General features: G+C 33.9%; 1 protein-coding gene across 1 annotated transcript in view; it reads right to left on the bottom strand.

Moving 5' to 3' along the window:
* Positions 1 to 7,896: 7,896 nt before the first annotated feature.
* ACTR3 (actin related protein 3) overlaps positions 7,897 to 26,066 on the bottom strand; it is a 61,088-nt gene continuing 42,918 nt past the window's right edge. Inside the window, exons 8-12 of the mRNA XM_044669914.1 lie at positions 24,936 to 25,109; positions 21,136 to 21,228; positions 20,815 to 20,940; positions 18,239 to 18,322; positions 7,897 to 10,135 (exon numbers count right to left, since the gene is read on the bottom strand). Coding sequence (XP_044525849.1) covers positions 10,040 to 10,135; positions 18,239 to 18,322; positions 20,815 to 20,940; positions 21,136 to 21,228; positions 24,936 to 25,109 — 573 coding nt within the window. The 3' untranslated portion in view covers positions 7,897 to 10,039. The remainder of the gene's footprint in view (positions 10,136 to 18,238; positions 18,323 to 20,814; positions 20,941 to 21,135; positions 21,229 to 24,935; positions 25,110 to 26,066) is intronic.

Here is a 26,066-nt window from a genome sequence, read left to right as displayed (position 1 = left end):
CAATGACCCAGGACAATTCTGAGGGATTTATGGTAAAGATGCTACCCACATTCAGAGGAAGGACTGCAGGAGAGGAAACATATAAGAAAAACAACTGCTTGAACGCATGGGTTGGGGTGGACATGATTGGGGATGTGGACTCGAAACTACCACACCAATGCAACTACCAACAATTTGGAAATCAATTACACACATTAAAACCAGTGGAAATGTGTATCGGCCTTGGGTGGGGGGAGTGTGAGGGGTGAAGGGGAAAGTAGGAGCATGAATCATGTAACCATGTTAAAAATGAATATTAATAAATGTTTAAAAATATTTTAATAACTTTTTCAGTAGGAGTAATTTTATCTGTAATCTTATGTGCTTTATTCACTTAAAAACATTATTCTTGGATGGGATCATCAGAAGGCTTCATCATATTGCAAATAAATCCATAAAACCCACAAAACAATTAAGAAACCTTGTGCTTATATCTGCCCTCAGTGATCTCATCATGCTTTTGGATTCAGCTATCATCTTTATGAAGATGACAACCTACCTTTATCACCAACCATCTACCAGACATTTACAATTAGATGTTCTATAAACATCTCAACTCAAGCTCATACCCAAAACATATTTTGTCTTCTCTTAAACATCCCATTCTGAATTTCTTCCTTATTCTCAAAAGCACCATCATCCTCTAGTCCCTCAAGTTCACAACTTCTAAATTGTTCTCAATCTCTACCTCTCTCTCTCTCCCTTATCTTCCATATCAATCAGTTGGCAAATTGTGTTGCATTTATCTCAATTTCTCTTGCATCCATTCCCATCTCTCCATTCACAAAGCACCAAATCTGATTCAAGAACATCGAAAATGCTTCGTAAATCTTATTGACCAATAAGCCTAATTGTAATTGCCCTCAGTGATATCATCACACAGCAAAGTGATCAGGAAGCACAAGTCCATCACTTGCCTAATCAAAAAAGCTCTCTTTTGACTTTAAGATAAAACATAAATTTCTCCATTTGGTTTTTAAACTCCCTTCAGAAATTCCACTAGTCTACCATAACAGACTCCTTTTACTTCCTATCACATAATCTAACCCTGCCAATTCTCATTCTAGCTGCTCCTTAGACAATACTCCATCAACTGTCTTTGACTCTTCATACACATACCTTGATCCCTACCTTCAAAGCTTCAGAAACCATCTCCTAAATGAGAACTTTCCTAACTTCTGGTTACAGAATATTTCCTCTTCTCTTCTGAAATATCTTCATACATGTGTGTATATCCATATATAAACATGTTATTTCTCTCAATAGATTATAAACTCTTAAAGCAAACTATTGTCTGTATCCACAAATACTAGCATACTTCTTAGCACATAATAGGCAATTAATAAATGTTGATCAACCTATTTTCCTAACTCTAAAATATTTTTGAGAATAATTTATACATATATCTAGGCCATCCTTGGTGAGGTAACTAGAAAGGCAAAGGTTTCATAAGCAGTATTTCAGAGTGTAAAATATATTTTCCATCACACAACTTACTGAAGAGATGCAGAAACAAGATTTTACTGTTGAGTATGAAATATTTGATTCAGTGGCAAAAATTTCACCTTAAAGGCTTTCCTGTCTGCAACGCATGTCAATATATCTTAAAATATGAAATAACTGTTCAATTGCACTATGCTAATATAATTCAAGAGAAAGAATCACAAGAAGACAACTATTTACCAAAGGTATTCACCACAGCCTTGGGGGCAATATAGTGCAAACTGAATTGAAGAGTTGTTCTCAGGAAATGGAGAATTTCTCCAGATACTACTTTTTGCAGATGATATTGTGATGCCTGAAAGCCACTGAACATTACAGAGCTTTCCAATTAAGAAACTTAATTTATCCATAAAGAAAAAATGAGCGAAATAACATCCTTTGCCTAACCTATTTGGGCAGCTTACTGGGCTCATTTGACAGTGTGTATATGGTATAAGGACCTAATTCAAATCTATAAGAACTAGAGTTATTCTTTAATTAATAAATGGTCAAATATTACGAACAGGTATTTTCCAAAGAAGAATCCAAGCTATCAACAAACACATGAAAAATGTCCCATATCAGTAATAAGGAAATGCAAACTAAAGCAAGGCTTGAGGTTTCACACCAAGTTGGCAGGTGATAAAAAAGGAAAATGATAATGGATGGGAAATTGTTGGCAGAGCTGTGAACTGGTACGGCCATTCCATAAAGCAAATTGGAATTATGCCTTAAAAATCACTAAACTGTTGATAGCCTTTCACCCAATGATATCATTATCTATACCTCAAGATTAAATAAAGTACAAAAGTACCTACATCATTATTTATAGCTGGGTTGTTTGGTTTTGTTTTTTTTGGTAAAACAATAGTTGTCTATTTATTAGGGACCATTTGGATTGTGGCATAGGAATATTATTGCATCATAAATAACGAAATGGGGAGTTTCAGAGAAACTTGGGAAATGTATATGTATCGATTCAACGAAAGCAGCATAAGCAGAAGAATTTATACACTAGCTACAACATAAAGAATTATAGCTTTGAAAAGCTTTTTAACTTTTATCAATGCAACATCCAACTACAATTCCAGAGGACTGATGACATAGCTGCCTATCCTCCTTTTAACAGAGGGGACAAACTCGAGACATAGAACGAGAGGTTTATTTTCAGGTATGGGCAAAAGAGTTATTTCTTTTGCTTGACTGCCCAGGTGGCAGAATGGATAGAGCACTTGGTCTGGAATGAGTCGAGTTCATATCCAGCCTCAAAAACTGTGCAACCCTGGCCTACCTCACATGGTTGTTGTGAGGATCAAATATTTGTAAAAACACTTAGCACACTGCTTGGCACATAGCAGCTGCTTAATAAAAGTTTGCTTCATTCCTTCCTCGGTTATATCTGTTGCAAAGGTCTTTCTTATCGTCTCCCTTCCCACCCCCCCAATTCCCCGGCTATGGGGGCGAGGAAGTCCAAAGGGAGTAAGAAAGCAAATAAAAATAATCATTTAGGCTATCTTTTTTTTTAATGGACAAAGAACAGAAGGCCAAAAAGACAAGCAAGACAACTTTGAAAGCCATAGACTGATCTTACTTAAAAACTGTACATAAAATTTATGTATAATTTCATGTATATTTTCCTATTGTTTTGTGTATACATACATGTATGTCACATACTATTTGAAGGTTAGAAAAAAAATTCTTTCAAAAAAAGTATTGCTTAGGGGGCAGCCAGGTGGCTCAGTAGAGAGCCAGACCTAGAGATGGGAAGTTCTAGGTTCAAATCTGACCTCAGACACTTCTAGCTGTGTGACCCTGGGCAAGTCACTTGACCCCCATTGCCTACCCTTACTGCTCTGCTGCCTTGGAGCCAATACACAGTATTGATTCTAAGACAGAAGGTAAGGGTTTAAAAAGATGTGTTGCTTAACCATTCAAATATATAAGCTATGCTATGATAAACTGAAAATAAAGAACCTACTTTCCATTGAGAGATATACTATAGTTCTTTAGATGATCCCAATAGATCATGCCTCTTTAAATAATCCCAAGCTTCCCCCTGAAACAAAGGTCCGGATTTTTAATATTTTTATTCCTTCCCTGGTGATGTGTGGCTGGGTGTCATGAAACAGTCACAGTGAGTATGAGTAATAAGTTATAAACAAGTAATTACCAAATAGTGTAATAATTCATCAAATCCAGGTTTCTTATTAAAAAGAAGTGGACCAGACACAGTGAGAGCAAGGGATAAACAATGTACCGCCCCTATGCTAGACTGGTATCCTCACAATGTGTAGAACATTGTAAGGAATGTCCCCAGAATGTTGGACAAACGCCTACAGGAAATTTCTGTGGACATGACTCAGAGGCATAGAAGATGAGCAAGCTTGGATGAGTTGCAAACTGCATCATTGTAAAGAATAGCCAAATCCATGAGGTTAAAGAAACGGGTTGACATTTACCTTACACATCTATGAAACTGATAGGATAGCTTCCAAAGCTTATTTATTTCCCTGCTTAAGAGTTTAAACACTTTAACGGGGTGAAATTCTAAGCTTGTATCACTAAAGATAAAGATAAAAATAAATCCTACAAAATACTAGAATAGTTACTATTTGTAGAAGGGCAAGTTCTTCGTGTACCAATAAAATGAAAATGCATGATATATTGATAAAATAATTAGTTCTGCAATAAACTTAGGCTATTTCTTCACTCATTTTCCAGATAAAGCATAATAAAAAAATGCTTAGGCTTGGAGTCAGGAGAGACGTAGGTTCAAATCTATCACTCCCAAAACTATATGACTAAAATTGTACTGGTAACACACACACACACACACACACATCTTTATAACTATAATTGACATCTTTAGAATACCTTGAGTTTCAAAGCACATTATGTATGTATTAACTCATTTGGTCTGTTTGCTAATCATCTGTTTTATAGATGAAAATAATGAGGTTCCGTTTAATGTATTTAGCCTGTAATCAAGTAATATAAGAGGTGGAATTTGAACTCAGGTCTTTTCAGCATTTAGCCAAACCATGCAGCTTCTCACATAAGGTGCTCTTTACTCTTAAGCCTATTATGTGAGCTACTATTAACCTGCAAAGTGAAAACTCGCCCATTATATTTAGGAAAGCCCTGGGTCATGTTCCACAACGCATCCACCTTACAGACCATGGCTTGTAAATTTGTTATCTGTCTCACTATTCCTCTTTCTACATCCTACTCTAAGAATAAGCAATGCTACTGAAAATGGCATAGTAATAGAGCTTCCTAAAGTTGTATTTGGTCCTGCATCTGGCTGATCAAAACTTTTTTTCCTAAGCAATCACTCCCAAAGTACTCTTATCTTCTGATTAGAATACATGCTCAGTAAGGCCACAGACTTGTTAACTTTTGCATTTGTAAGGCTGGCAACTAGCATAATGCCAAGTACACAGTATATACTCTTTAAAAAATGCATGCTGATTGACCTAAATAGAACTGAAAGATATTTAAATTTAGGTTGATTCCAAATCCAGTGATCTTTCACCCAAACAGCCCCTAGGATTTAATAGTTCAAATCAACAAAATGATAACAAAGTTCATCTGGAAGAACAAGGGAACTACTGGGATAAAACGTGACGGAAGGTGGCCAGATATTAAACTATACTATAAAGCAGCAGTCATCATAACAATATGGTACTGGCTAAGAGACAGAGAGGAGGAGCAGTGGAATAGACTTGGGCAGTGATGAGCAAAACTACGGCCCGTGGCCCAGATGTAGCCCCCTGAAATGTTCTATCCAGCCATGGGACATTATTCCTAATCTGACAAACATAATGAAACTTCGAAAGAGTTGCCTTAGAAACAGACTGGTAGATGAGCATTTCCTTTCTTTTGGCTCCCTCTTTAAAAAGTTTGCCCATCACTGGTCTAGGGGTAAATGAACTCAGCAAGCTAGTGGTCGATAAACCCAAACATCCCAGTTTTTGGGACATTAATGCTTTGCTGGTGGCGTTGTGAATTGATCCAATCATTCTGGAAGGCAGTTTGAAATTATGCGCATAGGGCTATAAAAGACTGTCTTCCCTGTGATCCAGCCATACCACTACGATAGTACAAAAACATTCATAGCTGCATCTTATAGTGGCAAAAAAAATGGAAAATGAGGGGGTAGATTCCCCTCATTGATTCCAATTGACAAATTGTGGTATATGCTGGTGATCGAATATTATTGTGTTATACCGATGTGAAATGAGCAGACCAGGAGAACAATGTACGCATAAACTGAAACATTGTGGGATTATCAAATGCAGCAATACAATGATCCAGGACGATTCTGAGGGACTTATGAGAAAGAACATTATCCACACTCAGAGGAAGAACTGTGGGAGTAGAAAAGCAGAAGAAAAACCATGCAATTTATCACTTGTTTCTATGGATATAGGATGTGGCATTTGGGTTTTTAAAGGATTACTTTATTACAAAAATGAATAATGTGGAAATAGGTATCAAATGATAATATATGCATGACCCAGTGGAATTGCTTGTCAGCTGCAGGAGTGGGGGAGGAAGAGGGAAGGGAGAGAACATGAATCATATAACTATGGAAAAATATTTAAAAATAATTTTAAAAAATAAAATGTCAAAGCTTAAAAAAAACACACAAAACGCTAGGATGTCTGAAAATAAGCATGATCATTATTCATTCATTTTAAGAAGTGAAATAACTTCCATTTTCAAGACAGATTCTGCTGTTCTTCTCCCTTTATCCCCCAACTCAGTGGTATACTATAATTTATTACTATCTTGCTTTAGAGTTGAAATGGTGAAAAGTACATTATGCATCAGAGAGAAATGAAGATATGGAAGGGTTCAGGATATGTTCTGTTATGAGGCATTTATACCCACACTGACTATATCCTGTATCTATGTAAGCTAATTCTCACATTTGTGAAACACTCTATAAACTACAAATATGCTTTTGGCCCCACTTAAATGAGGTAAAAACTTTCTTTAAACACTTACTTTTTGTCTTAGTAGCAACGCTAAGACAGAAGGGCAAGGGCTAGGCAAATGAGGTTAAGTGACTTGCCCAGGGTCACCCAGCTCAGCAGTATCTGAGGATACATTTGAGCACAGGCCCTCCCAAATCCGGGCCTAGGGCTTTATCTGAGCTGCCTAGCTACCCTTGAGGTAAGAATTTAATCGAAGGCTGTGGAGAGAGAAAATCAACTACTAAACACATTAGATCTTTTTCTTAAAATAAAAAGTCTAAAGCTAATTATAAGCTATACTGAAAGGCAACTCCTTATATAAGCAAAATTGAGCTCAGATGGCCCTGGAGCTGAAGTGTAAAAGTGCACAGATCAAAGCTGCCCTACACAGATCCAAAAATATCAAGTATAGGGTCAACTTAGACCAAGACTTGAAGGCAATTTCATATAACATGAGTATCACGATAAACATTATGCATGAACTCTCCTCCAAATTAAAGGATTTTCAATGTTGTTCAGGAATATTTCAAAGGATTTCAATCCAAATAATATAGAAAAAAGCAAAGCTAATCATTTATACATATATTTAGAAGTACCCCAGCCCATATGGTCAGACATGAAATTTCTGTGCCAAGCCTAGGCAGAAAATCTCACAAGACCACTAGGATGTCACTCATATGATGACAATAGACGAGTATATATGCCTTTGTTAGAAATATAAATATTATCTAGGACTACAAGCCACTACAATCAAAGTTGTACAGGAAAGAATAAAAATAACATGTCAAATTTCCTGGATATGTATGAGTATGCATAAGTATAGCATTTTACAGTTTATAACTTTTGACACAGATTTGATTTAGTTAATATTACCTCATTTGATTCAGTTAATATTGAGGGCATAAGGCTTCATACAATAGCATAAAGAATACTAACTATACAGGTTATTCTCTGATAATTTTACAAACACACTGATATCATTTTGAAGTTTATTTGAAAGAGCAAGGTCTATTTTTCTAAGTTAATTTACTATTAAAACAAAAACATACTGAAGTTTATAAGTTCAAATTTAAATGACATATAACATCCTTAACATGTTTTTAAAGATGACACATGTTTAATTTTCTACAAATATTTGGAAGAACAGCTCCTAGATTTTTGCAATTTCAAATTCTATTGAAGCAGGCTTTAAAACTAAAAGACTCCACGCATGTCAATGTATGCCCATCTTATAATTTTTTATCAGAAAGTGCTGAGGAAATAAATGAAAAGCAAATGGGCAAAGACATACAACCTATATATCCTATTGCCTGCTGTCTAGAGAAGGAGTGGAAGGAAGGGAAGAGAACATAAACCACCAAATGTAAGAAAAACAACCATTAAAATTCTATCAACATGTAAAAAAATTTTTTTTAATTAAAGTGGCTATATTATTATACATAGGAAGTTTTGTTCTCTAAATGGACACTTAAGTTTTCCCCATATTCTCAAACTCCATCTATTGAGAAAGAGAAAAGATTGCATTATTGCCAACTGAGAATTAATTTGGAAATATGGGAGAAAGAGGAGAAAAGGAAAGGATGGGGAGGGAAAGGGACAGACTCCAGTGCTCTCTTCAAAAGGCCACTGCAAATATCATGTGCAATGAAATGGATTCATTCATCTCCCTTCCCTATTGGAAAAAGCTATCTTACAAAGTTAATTTTTTATTTTTTTGTACATTCTAGAGAAAGAAATATTTTTTCATAAAAACATTCACTTATAATCAATAGCCTTGTAACCATGTAGTTCCATTTCATTTGCCCAAATTACAAAACTCATCCTGAATGAAACAAATTTATGGATTTAAACAACCCTCAAATGGAAGGGCAAGGGAGATTTCCTTATTCATTGTTTATCCAAATTTATTTCTAAACCACACACTCTTTGAAAAATGATTGCCACAAAGTAGGATACATGACATACATTCTATTATTAGCATTTACTCCCATTCTGAGATTCAAGTTTCACAAGTTTAATAAAATCTCACATTTCAGAATCATTCCAAATGAAAACTACTTTTTGCTCCCAAATTCTATACCTAGACTAAAACAAATTGAAACTTAAAAAAAAAAAATTGGTCTTTTTTTTGGGGGGGTAGATTTACTTTAATGTTCTAACTATATATTATTTTCAAGGATAACACATTTTACAGTTCAAATATTGACATTACTGATGCAATCATATTGTAGAACAAATGTCTAAAAGATTTCCCTCTTGTGAACTTTTGCACATAACAGGGTATTTAATGAGTTCATGATAATTTTCCCACCACACACACATTATAAAGATTTCTATTTCCACAATTTCAATAGAATGTAGAAGAAATCACATCTAATATACATAAAAGGAAATTATATTGCTTTTTAAAAAACATTAGAAAAGGTAGTTCAGTTTCAATTTATTTTGATTTTTTTTTTTGCATGATCCAGAGATTTAAAAATGCAATGAAAACCTAACTTGCATGATATTGTTGGTGACTGGGGAAAAAAAATTTAAACTGTGAAAATTCATTATGCAAATGAAAATATCAAATGTTGGTACAGTTATCAAAATGAAAGCAGTCAATATTTTAGTTCTAAAATTACACACTTGTTTGTACAAAGCACATTAAAAAAATTCGTCTTGCTAACCCAAATGTTGATTGTGAGGTCTTCAGAAAAGATTTATCATTTAGTTTGTAAGGAGATTGAAGAGCTTCAAACAAATATCAAAAGAAATTTCGTGTCTTTATTGGAATGGTGTTAGGGCTTTAAACACACCAATTTTGATAATCAGATTGTTTTTTATCAGAAAAGACACTACATAACTGCAATACTGGTCCAACAATCTTGTCTTTACTTTTCTTTTAAAGCAAGAAACAGAATGAGAGTATTCAGAAAGCACTAGCAGGCATCAGTTAATCCAAGATACTAGCTTTAGTTCCAAAAAGCACTTGCAAAGAAAACCAGATTTTTTTTTTGGATGATTGAAAATTTTAATAACTAGAGTAACATGAGTGTGTAAGCCAGTGTCATGAGGATTTTTTTTAATTTATCTTATAGTTGGTCTCTTTTTTCCTCAAATATGACGTTTTTTCTTTGACATTTTTTCCTCAAAGTATAAAAAAGTATGAAATATAAACAAGCTCTTGCACTGTACACTTGGAAGTGTACAATTCAAGCATTATAAGAGCTATCTACATACCGTTAAATTCCATCAAACCTTGGATAATCCATTAATATACAAAATATCCGGTCACAGAAAGAACTAAAACCCACTTCTTTTTGTTACACACAGATGCAAATATTGCCTAAAGAAAAACACTTTTAATTATTTTGGCTTTCTTCTACATTCGTATGTTGATACATTTATTAAAATATTCCTGTTGAATTATGTTTGGTCTTTTTCTTGTCAAGTCAGTTTGCTATCTTAATACCAGCCATCCAGACAAAACAGGTAATCAGAAAGATGAGCTCTTCCCCACTTCCCTAACTGTTATAACTATGAAGTCAATTTTAAGACATGACCCCAAACACTGGATTGTGGCGGCAAATACTAGGTCCGATTTCTTCATAATCCTTTTTGGTGTGGCATACTTGGTAGAACTCAGGCTGGAAAAGAAAATACAAAAACTGTTAACCATATCTGTTACTATGTAGCATTATCTTTAAATAGGTATATTTTAATCTACATCATCTCATTCATTCATATCTGACTAATAGGACTGTTTTGGAGGGAAAAAAATCTCTGAATCAAGTCATTAGCAGTACTACTATGAAAAGATTTATTTCATAACTTACTTTCTTTTTTAAAAACCCTACCTTCCAACTTAGAATCAATACTATATGTTGATTCTAAAGCAGAAGAGTGGTAAGGGCTAGACAATGGGGATTAAGTGACTTGCCCAGGGTCACACAGCTAGGAAGTGTCTGAGGCCAAATTTGAACCCAGGACCTCCCATCTATAGGCCTGGCTCTCAATCCACTGAGCCTCCCAGCTGCCCCCATAACTTTATTTCAAAAATAAAGAGACTAAGTCAAAAAGAAAATAGTCCCTGGCTCAAAAGTATTTAGTTGCTTTGCTTCTTTAATAAAGTCTTATCATCAGCATCCCATCTCCAGAAACTTTTTCTAATTTCCTTATTTTTAAAAATTTGTCTTTGTAAATATTTATTTTCTCTCTAACCTACTACCCCTCCCTGGTATAGTCAACTAAAAATAAAATAAAAATCTCACAGATAACACTGTTAAGTTCAGCGAAATAAATTCCAATACAGGCCACATCCAAAAATGCTTTCATCCTGAGTTTTAAATCTCCTCTTTCCCTTCCAGGAATTGGGTGGCAGGATTCAAGCTCAAATATTTAGTAAGCAAGTATAACTGAAGCATGGGTTCTCATTCTAGATTAGTATTTCTAGGTTTGGTTTCCTTTTTTAAATTGATATAGTTAATTTAAGATTAAAAAAATTTTATGTAAAGAAAGTGAACTCCCCCTTAATATTTTGGCTACACTGAATGAAGGTCACTTCTACAAATCTCAGATGAATCCGCCTTCTAAAAATGGGATAAAAAGGAAGGTAGCGCAAGCCTCAAAACTACATAACTAGTACAACCAGCTTCCAAACTTCCTAGTTCAACCTCCAATTAGATAGATAACTTTGATAGAATAGTACTGCACTCAAGGCCAGGTAATTACAGGCCCAAACTGTGTTGTGTGCTCTTCACTCCCCTATTTCCAGAGGGTTAGAAGATAATGTTAGTTGGGTAATGTTCCAACTGAAGACAATATGTAAAATGGGAAGACTGGAATAATATATTAAGTCCCGTTCTATAAGTAAAATTCTGTAATATATGAACAGAAATCTCTTATGGAAAAAAATTATATTTTTCCTTCTATTTTTTTAATATGACTGAAGAAAATCTGAAGACAGTAATTTTTTAAACATTATTATTTTTATTCATTTCAGTTTGCCAAAACTTATCTTTCATAGATCTAGAGCTAGAAAGACCTCAAAGACAGCCAACTAGTTCAAACCCTTAATCTTACAGATCAAGACAAGTGACTTGCTCAAGGTCAAGATAATAAGAGATAGAATTTGAACTCATGTTCTCTGACTCCGGAACTAGTGCCTTTCAAATGAATAAAAAAACTACCTCTGCACTTTTGGAGTAGTGCAGAATGTCTGTTTAAGTTGTCTCTCTCAATGTCATGGCTAATATTTTTTAATATTCCTCCTATTTACGATAATATTAAATGAGATTTTTATTTGTTTTAATCTTCCTCATGAACGAAGAATAGAATTCGTTAGGAAATCTAATAATTCAAAACAATTTCATGCTCTATGCATAAAAGTTAATAATTCCCATTTAATTCTGATGATGATGAGATGCTGAGTTAAGTGAGCTGCCTGAAGTCATACAGCCAAAAAATGTTTAAGTTGGGACTTGAATTTAGGTCTTCTGAATGCAAATACTATGTTTATTCTACTATAACATATATACCTTTTGGGAGTAGTAATATTGATATGTATGTCCTTATAATTCTATAGAACTCAATAAATAAATCTTTCCTGGGCTTATTAAGAAATGTTTACCTTTACACTCCCATGTAGCTCAATAAATTAAATAAATAAAATTTTCCAGGGTTTTAGTTCAAATAGTTATTAGTTACAAAAACAGTAAACAGGGGGCAGCTGGGTGGCTCAGTGGATTGAGAGCCAGGCCTAAAGACAGGAGGTCCTAGGTTCAAATATGGCCTCAGATAATTTCAAGCTTTGTGACCCTGGGCAAGTCACTTAACCCCCAATTGCCTAGCCCTTACCACTCTTCTGCCTTAGAACCAATTGGTTCTAAGATGAGAAGTAAGGGTTTTTAAAAACCAAACCAAACAAACAAACAAACAAAAAAATACAACAGAAAATGCATCCCTCTCCTAAAAAATTTAATAAATTAAATACCAAACCATTAATTTTAAAGAGTATAGACAAATACTACAAATATTTAATGAAATTAAAAGGAATGTATTTAACTAGTAAAAGCCGACAGCATATTAACTTGTACTATAATTTTATATCAAGAATAAAAGCAAAACAGAATAAAAACAAGGATAATGTTTGTTGCAAACTTACTGTGGAAGCCAGCATTGATCCCCCGAACCAAACTGCATATCGTTGCATGTGGTGTGTAATGACTTGCACATCAATAGGCTTTGGCTAAAACCAAAAAAAGTATTTTAGTTATTAAAGTCAACTAAGAATATAGCCATTTAAATTTCAACATTATCCCCGATGCCAGGCAAAGTAATACATTTTGAAATAGATGCAATCAAAAGTTGCCTACAGTTCATGGGGGAGGGGGAAAGGGGAAAATAATATGTCCATTTAATAGGCTGCCATTGTGAAAAATGGGTCTAAATGCACAAGATTGTAAGAATCTGATTATATGCAAAAGTCAAGGCTTTACAAATCATCATTAAGATATGAAAATGAAGCAAAATTAAAAAGGACAATGAATCTAGTATGATAGGGCTCCTTCCATAACCATTTACTTAAGTTACATCACTGGGGAAACAGCACCTTGTTTTTTATTCTAAATTTTAAAAAATCTTATTTAAGCAGTTTCAAACAAAAATGAAAGCTTTTAAAAACATGTCAAAAATATTCTTGATTTTTCTCTGTAGCTGGAAAATATAAATATAACTTTTGGAAGTTATACCTCCAGAAAAAATGAGCTAGTGTAGGACTGTAGAAATTACAGATGCCAAATATTTGGCTTAACGGAGATCAATCAATCACCAGTCATTGACTCATCACCTTATATATGCAAGGTATTATGCTGGGTGCTAGGAATACAAGTAAAAGAATGAAACAATGCCTTCCTACAATGAGCTAACATTCCAATAAAGAAGGCAATAAGTACATGTATAAATATAAAGTGGTTATACAAGTGCATATTAAGTAGTTAAATATAAGGTAGTTCAAGAGGAAGGGTATTAGCAGTTATGGCAGTGGTTCCTAAACTTTTTTGGCCTACCACCCCCTTTCCAGAAAAAATTACTTAGCCTCCTGGAAATTAAATTTTTTTAAAAATTTAATAGCAATTAATAGGAAAGATAAATGCACCTGTGGCCATCATCGCTCCCCTAGATCGCTGCAGCACCCACCAGGGGGCGGTAGCACCCACTTTGGGAATCACTGAGTTATGGGGATCAAGAAAGGTTTCATTCAGAAGATAGTACATCTTAAAGGAAAAGTGGGTCTCTGAGGTAGAGTTAAGACCATGTGAGATAGCCAGGGGAAAGGTGCAGAGCCAAGAAGTGGAATATTGTGCTTGAGGAACAATCTAATAAGATGGAACTAAGTAAAGGGCTTTAAAAGCTAATCAGAGGAGTTTATATTCTTACTGTAGTTGATTAAGTAAAAGAGTCAAATTTCTGCTGAAGAATAATTACTTTGGCAGCAGTGTATAGGATAGAATGGAGTGGTGAAAGACTTGAGACAGGACTCATTAGGTTATTACAAAAAAAACGTATACAAGAGATGATAAAGATTGTGAACAAAAGTGGTAGCTGTCTTAGTAGAAGATGGATCAAAGTGGCATGAAAGTAGAAAAAGTAATTATCTGGCATGTGATTGGATAGGTGGCTTGAGAGAGAGGAGAAAATCATTTAATTTTGAGGTTATGTATGAACCTGGGAAAATGGAAAAGTTTGGAGGAAGACAAATTCTGATCTGAAATATTATTAGTATCCCAAGTCAAAGAGACATAGAGATGAATAAAATATTTTTGTACAAGACAAAAGCTGCCTATTACACAGAACAATAAAAACTGCTTGAAGTTTCAGATCATGCCCTTATAGCTTCACAGTTCAATACTTAATCTTTGCCTTGACTCCACCACATACTTTTCCATTCCACTGTGCTAAAGGGAATATGTTAACATGATGTTAACAAAACTCTAGACTAGTGATGGGCAAACTTTTTAAAGAGGAGGCTAAAGGAAAGGAAATGCTCATCTGTCAGTCTGTTTCTAAGGCAACTCTTTTGAAGTTTCATTGTATTGTATCCTACTCATTGCATTCGTCGGATTAGGAATAATGTGTTGCAACATGATAGAACATTTCAGGGGGCAGCATCTGGCCTGCAGAGCGTAGTTTGTCCATCACTGCTCTAGACAGTAGAGGTTATCAGCTACATCTCATTAGCTATATCAACATATGCTTACCAAACATTTTATCCCAGACTGTTTTAGTCTACCTTTAAATAGACAACTATTACTTGTCTCAAGATTCTTCATTTTCCAGATGAACATAAAATTATATAACCCAATAAGTATACATGCATTTTATATTTTCATATACATTTGTTCAACAGTGAATATTTTAGAACAAGTCACAAATTACAAAGTTACAAATAACTTACAAATTACATACAATATCTTCATTTACCATCCCTATTTTCCACAAATATGTAAGTAAACAATGTATGTTTTGAAGAATAAGGACTCATTACATTGCTCACAGTTAATAAAAATAACAATATTGAAAGCTGAGATCATAAGTGATAATTCTTCTAATAAGAATTCTTCTAATAATCTTAACAATTATGAAGTTTTCCCAGGATGTAAATGGTTGAGTTATATGACTAACCTATTTATTAAAAGCATATACATACTTCCTACCCCAAATATAATTAAGAAAACCAACCTTCAGTCTACCACCACTTAATTCTTCACTTAGTTTCAGTCTTGCATCAACAGTTCTTTTCAAATCTCGCTGTAGTCGACGTCCAAAATCCCTGAACATGGTTGAACCCCCGGAGAGGACAATATTCTATGTTGGAAAAATAGAAATTGCTTTTTATACTTTTATTAACATAATGAGACCATTTTAATATTGAAACCCCATTGCATACTTTCCCCAAAATGTTTGCATTTTTAATGATGTTAAAAACATTTTTCAATATTTAAGTAATTGATATCAACACTCCAAGATCACCCCATATTGCACTTTCACTGAAACACTGACCTTGTAGAGAGGACGTCTGACATCGATAGGGCAATTCTGAATTACTTCATCTACTACTTCTGAGATAGGTTGTGTGAAGTCTGGATTAGCAAACTNCACTGGATTGTGGCGGCAAATACTAGGTCCGATTTCTTCATAATCCTTTTTGGTGTGGCATACTTGGTAGAACTCAGGCTGGAAAAGAAAATACAAAAACTGTTAACCATATCTGTTACTATGTAGTATTATCTTTAAATAGGTATATTTTAATCTACATCATCTCATTCATTCATGTCTGACTACTAGGACTGTTTTGGAGGGAAAAAAATCTCTGAATCAAGTCATTAGCAGTACTACTATGAAAAGATTTATTTCATAACTTACTTTCTTTTTTAAAAACCCTACCTTCCAACTTAGAATCAATACTATATGTTGATTCTAAAGCAGAAGAGTGGTAAGGGCTAGACAATGGGGATTAAGTGACTTGCCCAGGGTCACACAGCTAGGAAGTGTCTGAGGCCAAATTTGAACCCAGGACCTCCCATCTATAGGCCTGGCTCTCAATCCACTGAGCCTCCCAGCTGCCCCCATAACTTTATTTCAAAAATAAAGAGACTAAGTCAAAAAGAAAATAGTCCCTGGCTCAAAAGTATTTAGTTGCTTTGCTTCTTTAATAAAGTCTTATCATCAGCATCCCATCTCCAGAAACTTTTTCTAATTTCCTTATTTTTAAAAATTTGTCTTTGTAAATATTTATTTTCTCTCTAACCTACTACCCCTCCCTGGTATAGTCAACTAAAAATAAAATAAAAATCTCACAGATAACACTGTTAAGTTCAGCGAAATAAATTCCAATACAGGCCACATCCAAAAATGCTTTCATCCTGAGTTTTAAATCTCCTCTTTCCCTTCCAGGAATTGGGTGGCAGGATTCAAGCTCAAATATTTAGTAAGCAAGTATAACTGAAGCATGGGTTCTCATTCTAGATTAGTATTTCTAGGTTTGGTTTCCTTTTTTAAATTGATATAGTTAATTTAAGATTAAAAAAATTTTATGTAAAGAAAGTGAACTCCCCCTTAATATTTTGGCTACACTGAATGAAGGTCACTTCTACAAATCTCAGATGAATCCGCCTTCTAAAAATGGGATAAAAAGGAAGGTAGCGCAAGCCTCAAAACTACATAACTAGTACAACCAGCTTCCAAACTTCCTAGTTCAACCTCCAATTAGATAGATAACTTTGATAGAATAGTACTGCACTCAAGGCCAGGTAATTACAGGCCCAAACTGTGTTGTGTGCTCTTCACTCCCCTATTTCCAGAGGGTTAGAAGATAATGTTAGTTGGGTAATGTTCCAACTGAAGACAATATGTAAAATGGGAAGACTGGAATAATATATTAAGTCCCGTTCTATAAGTAAAATTCTGTAATATATGAACAGAAATCTCTTATGGAAAAAAATTATATTTTTCCTTCTATTTTTTTAATATGACTGAAGAAAATCTGAAGACAGTAATTTTTTAAGCATTATTATTTTTATTCATTTCAGTTTGCCAAAACTTATCTTTCATAGATCTAGAGCTAGAAAGACCTCAAAGACAGCCAACTAGTTCAAACCCTTAATCTTACAGATCAAGACAAGTGACTTGCTCAAGGTCAAGATAATAAGAGATAGAATTTGAACTCATGTTCTCTGACTCCGGAACTAGTGCCTTTCAAATGAATAAAAAAACTACCTCTGCACTTTTGGAGTAGTGCAGAATGTCTGTTTAAGTTGTCTCTCTCAATGTCATGGCTAATATTTTTTAATATTCCTCCTATTTACGATAATATTAAATGAGATTTTTATTTGTTTTAATCTTCCTCATGAACGAAGAATAGAATTCGTTAGGAAATCTAATAATTCAAAACAATTTCATGCTCTATGCATAAAAGTTAATAATTCCCATTTAATTCTGATGATGATGAGATGCTGAGTTAAGTGAGCTGCCTGAAGTCATACAGCCAAAAAATGTTTAAGTTGGGACTTGAATTTAGGTCTTCTGAATGCAAATACTATGTTTATTCTACTATAACATATATACCTTTTGGGAGTAGTAATATTGATATGTATGTCCTTATAATTCTATAGAACTCAATAAATAAATCTTTCCTGGGCTTATTAAGAAATGTTTACCTTTACACTCCCATGTAGCTCAATAAATTAAATAAATAAAATTTTCCAGGGTTTTAGTTCAAATAGTTATTAGTTACAAAAACAGTAAACAGGGGGCAGCTGGGTGGCTCAGTGGATTGAGAGCCAGGCCTAAAGACAGGAGGTCCTAGGTTCAAATATGGCCTCAGATAATTTCAAGCTTTGTGACCCTGGGCAAGTCACTTAACCCCCAATTGCCTAGCCCTTACCACTCTTCTGCCTTAGAACCAATTGGTTCTAAGATGAGAAGTAAGGGTTTTTAAAAACCAAACCAAACAAACAAACAAACAAAAAAATACAACAGAAAATGCATCCCTCTCCTAAAAAATTTAATAAATTAAATACCAAACCATTAATTTTAAAGAGTATAGACAAATACTACAAATATTTAATGAAATTAAAAGGAATGTATTTAACTAGTAAAAGCCGACAGCATATTAACTTGTACTATAATTTTATATCAAGAATAAAAGCAAAACAGAATAAAAACAAGGATAATGTTTGTTGCAAACTTACTGTGGAAGCCAGCATTGATCCCCCGAACCAAACTGCATATCGTTGCATGTGGTGTGTAATGACTTGCACATCAATAGGCTTTGGCTAAAACCAAAAAAAGTATTTTAGTTATTAAAGTCAACTAAGAATATAGCCATTTAAATTTCAACATTATCCCCGATGCCAGGCAAAGTAATACATTTTGAAATAGATGCAATCAAAAGTTGCCTACAGTTCATGGGGGAGGGGGAAAGGGGAAAATAATATGTCCATTTAATAGGCTGCCATTGTGAAAAATGGGTCTAAATGCACAAGATGGTAAGAATCTGATTATATGCAAAAGTCAAGGCTTTACAAATCATCATTAAGATATGAAAATGAAGCAAAATTAAAAAGGACAATGAATCTAGTATGATAGGGCTCCTTCCATAACCATTTACTTAAGTTACATCACTGGGGAAACAGCACCTTGTTTTTTATTCTAAATTTTAAAAAATCTTATTTAAGCAGTTTCAAACAAAAATGAAAGCTTTTAAAAACATGTCAAAAATATTCTTGATTTTTCTCTGTAGCTGGAAAATATAAATATAACTTTTGGAAGTTATACCTCCAGAAAAAATGAGCTAGTGTAGGACTGTAGAAATTACAGATGCCAAATATTTGGCTTAACGGAGATCAATCAATCACCAGTCATTGACTCATCACCTTATATATGCAAGGTATTATGCTGGGTGCTAGGAATACAAGTAAAAGAATGAAACAATGCCTTCCTACAATGAGCTAACATTCCAATAAAGAAGGCAATAAGTACATGTATAAATATAAAGTGGTTATACAAGTGCATATTAAGTAGTTAAATATAAGGTAGTTCAAGAGGAAGGGTATTAGCAGTTATGGCAGTGGTTCCTAAACTTTTTTGGCCTACCACCCCCTTTCCAGAAAAAATTACTTAGCCTCCTGGAAATTAAATTTTTTTAAAAATTTAATAGCAATTAATAGGAAAGATAAATGCACCTGTGGCCATCATCGCTCCCCTAGATCGCTGCAGCACCCACCAGGGGGCGGTAGCACCCACTTTGGGAATCACTGAGTTATGGGGATCAAGAAAGGTTTCATTCAGAAGATAGTACATCTTAAAGGAAAAGTGGGTCTCTGAGGTAGAGTTAAGACCATGTGAGATAGCCAGGGGAAAGGCGCAGAGCCAAGAAGTGGAATATTGTGCTTGAGGAACAATCTAATAAGATGGAACTAAGTAAAGGGCTTTAAAAGCTAATCAGAGGAGTTTATATTCTTACTGTAGTTGATTAAGTAAAAGAGTCAAATTTCTGCTGAAGAATAATTACTTTGGCAGCAGTGTATAGGATAGAATGGAGTGGTGAAAGACTTGAGACAGGACTCATTAGGTTATTACAAAAAAAACGTATACAAGAGATGATAAAGATTGTGAACAAAAGTGGTAGCTGTCTTAGTAGAAGATGGATCAAAGTGGCATGAAAGTAGAAAAAGTAATTATCTGGCATGTGATTGGATAGGTGGCTTGAGAGAGAGGAGAAAATCATTTAATTTTGAGGTTATGTATGAACCTGGGAAAATGGAAAAGTTTGGAGGAAGACAAATTCTGATCTGAAATATTATTAGTATCCCAAGTCAAAGAGACATAGAGATGAATAAAATATTTTTGTACAAGACAAAAGCTGCCTATTACACAGAACAATAAAAACTGCTTGAAGTTTCAGATCATGCCCTTATAGCTTCACAGTTCAATACTTAATCTTTGCCTTGACTCCACCACATACTTTTCCATTCCACTGTGCTAAAGGGAATATGTTAACATGATGTTAACAAAACTCTAGACTAGTGATGGGCAAACTTTTTAAAGAGGAGGCTAAAGGAAAGGAAATGCTCATCTGTCAGTCTGTTTCTAAGGCAACTCTTTTGAAGTTTCATTGTATTGTATCCTACTCATTGCATTCGTCGGATTAGGAATAATGTGTTGCAACATGATAGAACATTTCAGGGGGCAGCATCTGGCCTGCAGAGCGTAGTTTGTCCATCACTGCTCTAGACAGTAGAGGTTATCAGCTACATCTCATTAGCTATATCAACATATGCTTACCAAACATTTTATCCCAGACTGTTTTAGTCTACCTTTAAATAGACAACTATTACTTGTCTCAAGATTCTTCATTTTCCAGATGAACATAAAATTATATAACCCAATAAGTATACATGCATTTTATATTTTCATATACATTTGTTCAACAGTGAATATTTTAGAACAAGTCACAAATTACAAAGTTACAAATAACTTACAAATTACATACAATATCTTCATTTACCATCCCTATTTTCCACAAATATGTAAGTAAACAATGTATGTTTTGAAGAATAAGGACTCATTACATTGCTCACAGTTAATAAAAATAACAATATTGAAAGCTGAGATCATAAGTGATAATTCTTCTAATAAGAATTCTTCTAATAATCTTAACAATTATGAAGTTTTCCCAGGATGTAAACGGTTGAGTTATATGACTAACCTATTTATTAAAAGCATATACATACTTCCTACCCCAAATATAATTAAGAAAACCAACCTTCAGTCTACCACCACTTAATTCTTCACTTAGTTTCAGTCTTGCATCAACAGTTCTTTTCAAATCTCGCTGTAGTCGACGTCCAAAATCCCTGAACATGGTTGAACCCCCGGAGAGGACAATATTCTATGTTGGAAAAATAGAAATTGCTTTTTATACTTTTATTAACATAATGAGACCATTTTAATATTGAAACCCCATTGCATACTTTCCCCAAAATGTTTGCATTTTTAATGATGTTAAAAACATTTTTCAATATTTAAGTAATTGATATCAACACTCCAAGATCACCCCATATTGCACTTTCACTGAAACACTGACCTTGTAGAGAGGACGTCTGACATCGATAGGGCAATTCTGAATTACTTCATCTACTACTTCTGAGATAGGTTGTGTGAAGTCTGGATTAGCAAACTGAAAAATAAGACAAATTTAACAAATTAAGCTAGTCCAATATGAACTTACTAACTCATTAATGGTGAGAAACTTAAAGGCAAACCAGTCCAGTATCTTTGCAAAAAAAATCCTAAAAGGGGTGATACAGAGTAAGACACAACTGAAAATGATTGAACCTTACCATCGCTCCATCAAAATTATCAACAAATCCAAATGCTAGAGGAGATTGTCTACTATCCCTTCAATGCGGTTCATGGTCTTCCTCTTTTCCCCAATTCTTTCCTTAAACTATGGGACTTAACATTCATGATAATGTTCCCTCAAACATTCTAACCTCTAAATTCCTCAGAGTATCCTATAAGCCAAGCCTGTGACCTACTTACTATTACACTCCCTTACCTACACTTAAGAGATGATCAGACCCTTAATCTAGCTTTCATCCAAATGCATTTCACTTTGAATCCAAATTAATATCTCGAGTTCAAATCCTGGCTCCAGAAAATGATTAACCATGCAATTCTTTGATAATACCAAATTCAACCTCAGACAATGGAAGAGTCAGGGCTTATTAAAAGTTTAAAAAAAAAAGCCATCTATTAAAACTTAGGTTCAAGTGAAAATGCCTGCCTTCAAGAGGCTTATACCTTATACTGAATCAATATCTTTGAAGATTCTGAAGACCTGAAAGGTGGTCCTTCAAGGCCCTTCAATTGCTATGACTAAACTTTAAAAGTCTTTTACTGTTGCAATCAGAACAGATTAACAAAGCATAGGTGAGAGATAATGATTAGAGAAAGGGAAAGCAATGTAAGGTGAGGAGAGCACATTAATGTCAATGGGATTCTTGAGCTCTTCAATGTGATTACTACTTCCAACTATAAACCTCCTGAGGAAGAAATAGTCCTTTCTTTTATTTAAATCATACCTATGAAATGTGTCCAGAAGTTAACACAAGCAAAGGTAATTTTAAATAAACAAAACTGTTTTCATGAACAAAAATAAAACTCCCAAACCCATCTTTTGGATTGGCAGTTCTCTTTCTTTTCATGTTCAACTTGATAACTACTTTTTTTAAAAACTATTATTTCAATGTCTATATGCTGAAAGTTCAGTTGCTTATATTCTCTCAATAACTGAACCTTCACATGACAGTGGAGCTGTAACATGGAAAAATATCTAAAACTGGATTACTTGAAAATGTTCTCTTTCAGACTAGAGTAGTAATAGACTTCATAATAAGAAAAAAATTCCAACAAATCTCAAAGAAAAAAACTGGCCTATAATTAAAATACAAGGTAAGAAGCATAGGACTTTTTTTTTTTTTTTTTTACTATTTGGGACAGATATGTAGCATAGCAGATAGTCAGGAAGACCTGGGTTCAAATCTACCCTTATACATGTCCTAGTTAAGTGACCCTGGGAAATTCACTTAACCCCAATTGCTTAGCCCTCACTGCTCTTCTCAGAAGCAATATTTAGTATTAAAAGCATTTCATATATATACATACATATATATCTTGTTTTTTTCTAACTACATATAAAACAATTTTTTATCATTTTGTTTCTTAAAAACAAGCTCCAAATTCTCTCCTTCCCATTCTTTCTCTCTCCCTAAAAAGGCTAGCAATTCTATAGATTATATATGTGCAGTCAATTTAAGGTATATTTCCAACATACAGCAATCTTTAAAGAATATCTTATAAAAGATAAATAGAAAACCTGAAAAACTTTAATTACTCTAAATGAAGAGTAAAGAAAAAAATGAAAAGAAAGTTAAATGCATATGAAAGTCTACTAATATTCTTAAATCATTAAAGATTTTTTAAAAAGATAGAAGTTTAAGAATTCAACCTAAAATAAACAAACTCCAGCAATATTATTACAATTACATAGACACTTAAAATGACTGGCTTTCAATAAATTTTGTGATTTCTATGTCATTTTTTTTAAACCCCTATCTTCTTTCTTAGGACCAATACTTTGTAATGGTTCTAAGGCAGATGGGTAGTAAGAGCTAGACAACAGGAGGTTTAAGTGACTTGTCCAGGGTCACACAGCTAGAAAACGAGCCACCTAGCTGCCCCCTTACTTTGGTTTAAAAAAAAAAACAACTTTCAAACTATTTTCTATAGTAAATATTTTACACGTAGGCATAATTATTTTATTATACATTTATGGAATTAACAAAATTGTAAAGTTGAGTATCTCTACTTCCTTTCCTCTCTTAATTCTAAAGTCTAGCTTCCAGCATTATCATTCAAACAGAAAATGCTCTACAAAATTGCCTAAGATCTCTTGATTACTAAACTCAAAAAGCCTTTTCTCAATCCTCCTTCTTGACCTCTCTGCAGCCTCTGACACTGTTGATCACCCTCTTCCTTGATATTCTCTTCTCTCTCAATTTTTATAAAACTACAATTGTTGTTCTATTTACATGACCCTCTTCTCAGTTTCCTTTCTTGATCTTCATTCAGGTCATGTCTACTTATCATGGAAGCAAATGTGTCAGGTCTCTATATATCAGTCGCTCTTCTCTCCTACCTCTGTAATAGTTACAATATCAACTCCTCACTATCTCTCACTAACCCCTGCCCCAATATTCAATCTGTTGCCAAAGCCTACCAATTTAACCTCTGTGCCATCTCTCACATGTTTCCCCTTCATATCTGATATTGCCACCACTCTAATACTAGCCTTCATTTGCTCCTGAACTATTGCAATAATAGTCTAATGGTTGTTCTGATTGCCCTAAGCCTCTCCCCACTCAAATCCATCTAATTGTCAAAGTGATATTTCTAAAGTACAAATCCAAACAAGTCACATCTTACTGAATAAATTGTAGTAGCTCCATATTGCTTCTGGCATCAAATCAAAATCCTCTATTTGGCATTCGAAGCCTTCATAACCCAGGCCCCTTCCTCTCGCCTTCCCAGTTTTCTCACAACCTTCCTCTTCCCACTGTGTACCATTCAAACCAGTGATACTGGCCTCTTTGCTGATGAAAGAAAAAAACACTCCATATCTGGACTCCAGCATTTTCTCTGGTTGTCCCTCATGTCTAGAACACTCTCCCTACTCATCTCAGTCTCCTAACTTCCTTGGCTTCCTTCAAACCCAAACTAAAATCCCACCTTTGAGAGGAAGCTTTTCCTGATCCCTCTTAATTCTAGTGCTGCTTTCCCTCTATTATTTCCTATTTATTCTATAATTAAGTTGCTTGTATATAGTTATCTGCATGTTGTTTCAATTAGATTATGAGTTCCCTTAGGGTAGGGACCATCTTTTGCCTTTTTTTGTATCCCCAGCACTTAGTAAAAGTATATTATTCATAGAAATCTCTTAATGTTTTATTAACAAAAAGTGACACTAAGACTTGTACCATCAAAATGTTAAGAAATGTAAAAAAAAAAACAACTTTAATAATAAAAGTTTTTCTTTTGTAGAAATATTTCAAAATCTTTCATTTGTAATTTGAAAACTATCCGCATTATCAACCATTACACTTCAGAAAGCAATATTTAGTTTCTAAAGATGTGACAAAACAAATCATATGTATTTTCATGTTTTTTACTCAAGTGACTATATGAAAATTGTAAATAATTTCCCTCCCATTTAGGATTATGCCTCTTCCAATAAAGAAATACTCACCAAAATAACTGAATATTTAAAACTAAATTTCACATTCTCTTTCCCTTGGAAGCCTGACTCAATCAAAGTAAACTCACCTCTGGGTGAAAGAAGATTTCTGGCCCCAGGAACCGTTCGTAACCAACATCAATGGAAAATTCTTTCTTTGAAATTGCATTGATTCCAGTATACTGTTTAATCCACTTTGACCCATCTGTATCATACTTGTTAAATTCTTTGACTAAATCTGGGCAGACATAACTATAACGTTCCTAAATTAAAAAAAAAAAAAAGTATTTTATCCCCTGAATAAGAAACATAATGGAAAGGAATAAAGACAGACATTTTCAATTAGCTATAACCAAACAAGTTAAAGGAGGCAGGGGGAAAAAAAAACACTGAAGAATAATTGAGAATATAGGAAAATTAACAAGGCTGACGAATAATTTCATCTTTCCAGTTTGCACACGTAAATATTTTATTTTTCTGATATATCTGATTTTCACACTTCATAGTGTAAATGTATATGTAGTATATAAGAAAAAAAGTTCCAATTTCTATTTTTCTTTACAAAATATCATCCAAAAAGTCATGCAACTAATACTAAACTAAATCAACCTATTATCATGAAAACAGTCAAAGTAGTAAAATCTTCCTTTTGGAAAAAACATTAACAATAATGAAAAATGTTTATAGCGCAAAAAGGATTAAGTATGTGCTTTGAATTTAAGAAGAAAAAACAATCTTCTAAATTCATGTCTCCTACAACAGGAGATAGAGCAACAAAAATCAGTACAGACCTTTGAGTCCTAGTGTGAATAAAACTGAAAACGTCACATATTAAACAAACAAATTTCTCCTAAAGGTTTTATTTTTTCTGTTTTTCCCAATTGGCTGGGGGAAAAGGTAATTGAGAAGAAAATATTCTAAGCTGCCCCCCTAAAAAAAAAGATAAAAGAAAAGATATATTTTTGGAATTCTTAGAAGTTATGAAATGCTGAGAAGGCCAAAAGAAATCAAGCAGGATAACTCTGAAAGTAACATGTTGGGTTTATTATACTTAAAAGTCAAAGAAAGTTGTAAATAAAAGATTCTAAGTTTCACATTACAACTCTCCTCTATTATACTAATTTGTCTGAATGGTTTAGCTGACAAACTTTAAATGGGGAATAACATTAATTAAACAAGATTAATTGTTATAAAATAAAAAGTAATAAAAGATGTAACAA

The sequence above is a fragment of the Gracilinanus agilis genome, chromosome 3, assembly GCF_016433145.1.
Source record: "Gracilinanus agilis isolate LMUSP501 chromosome 3, AgileGrace, whole genome shotgun sequence".
NCBI classification, from domain to species: domain Eukaryota; kingdom Metazoa; phylum Chordata; class Mammalia; order Didelphimorphia; family Didelphidae; genus Gracilinanus; species Gracilinanus agilis.
This window is presented reverse-complemented; position numbering and strand designations above follow the sequence as displayed.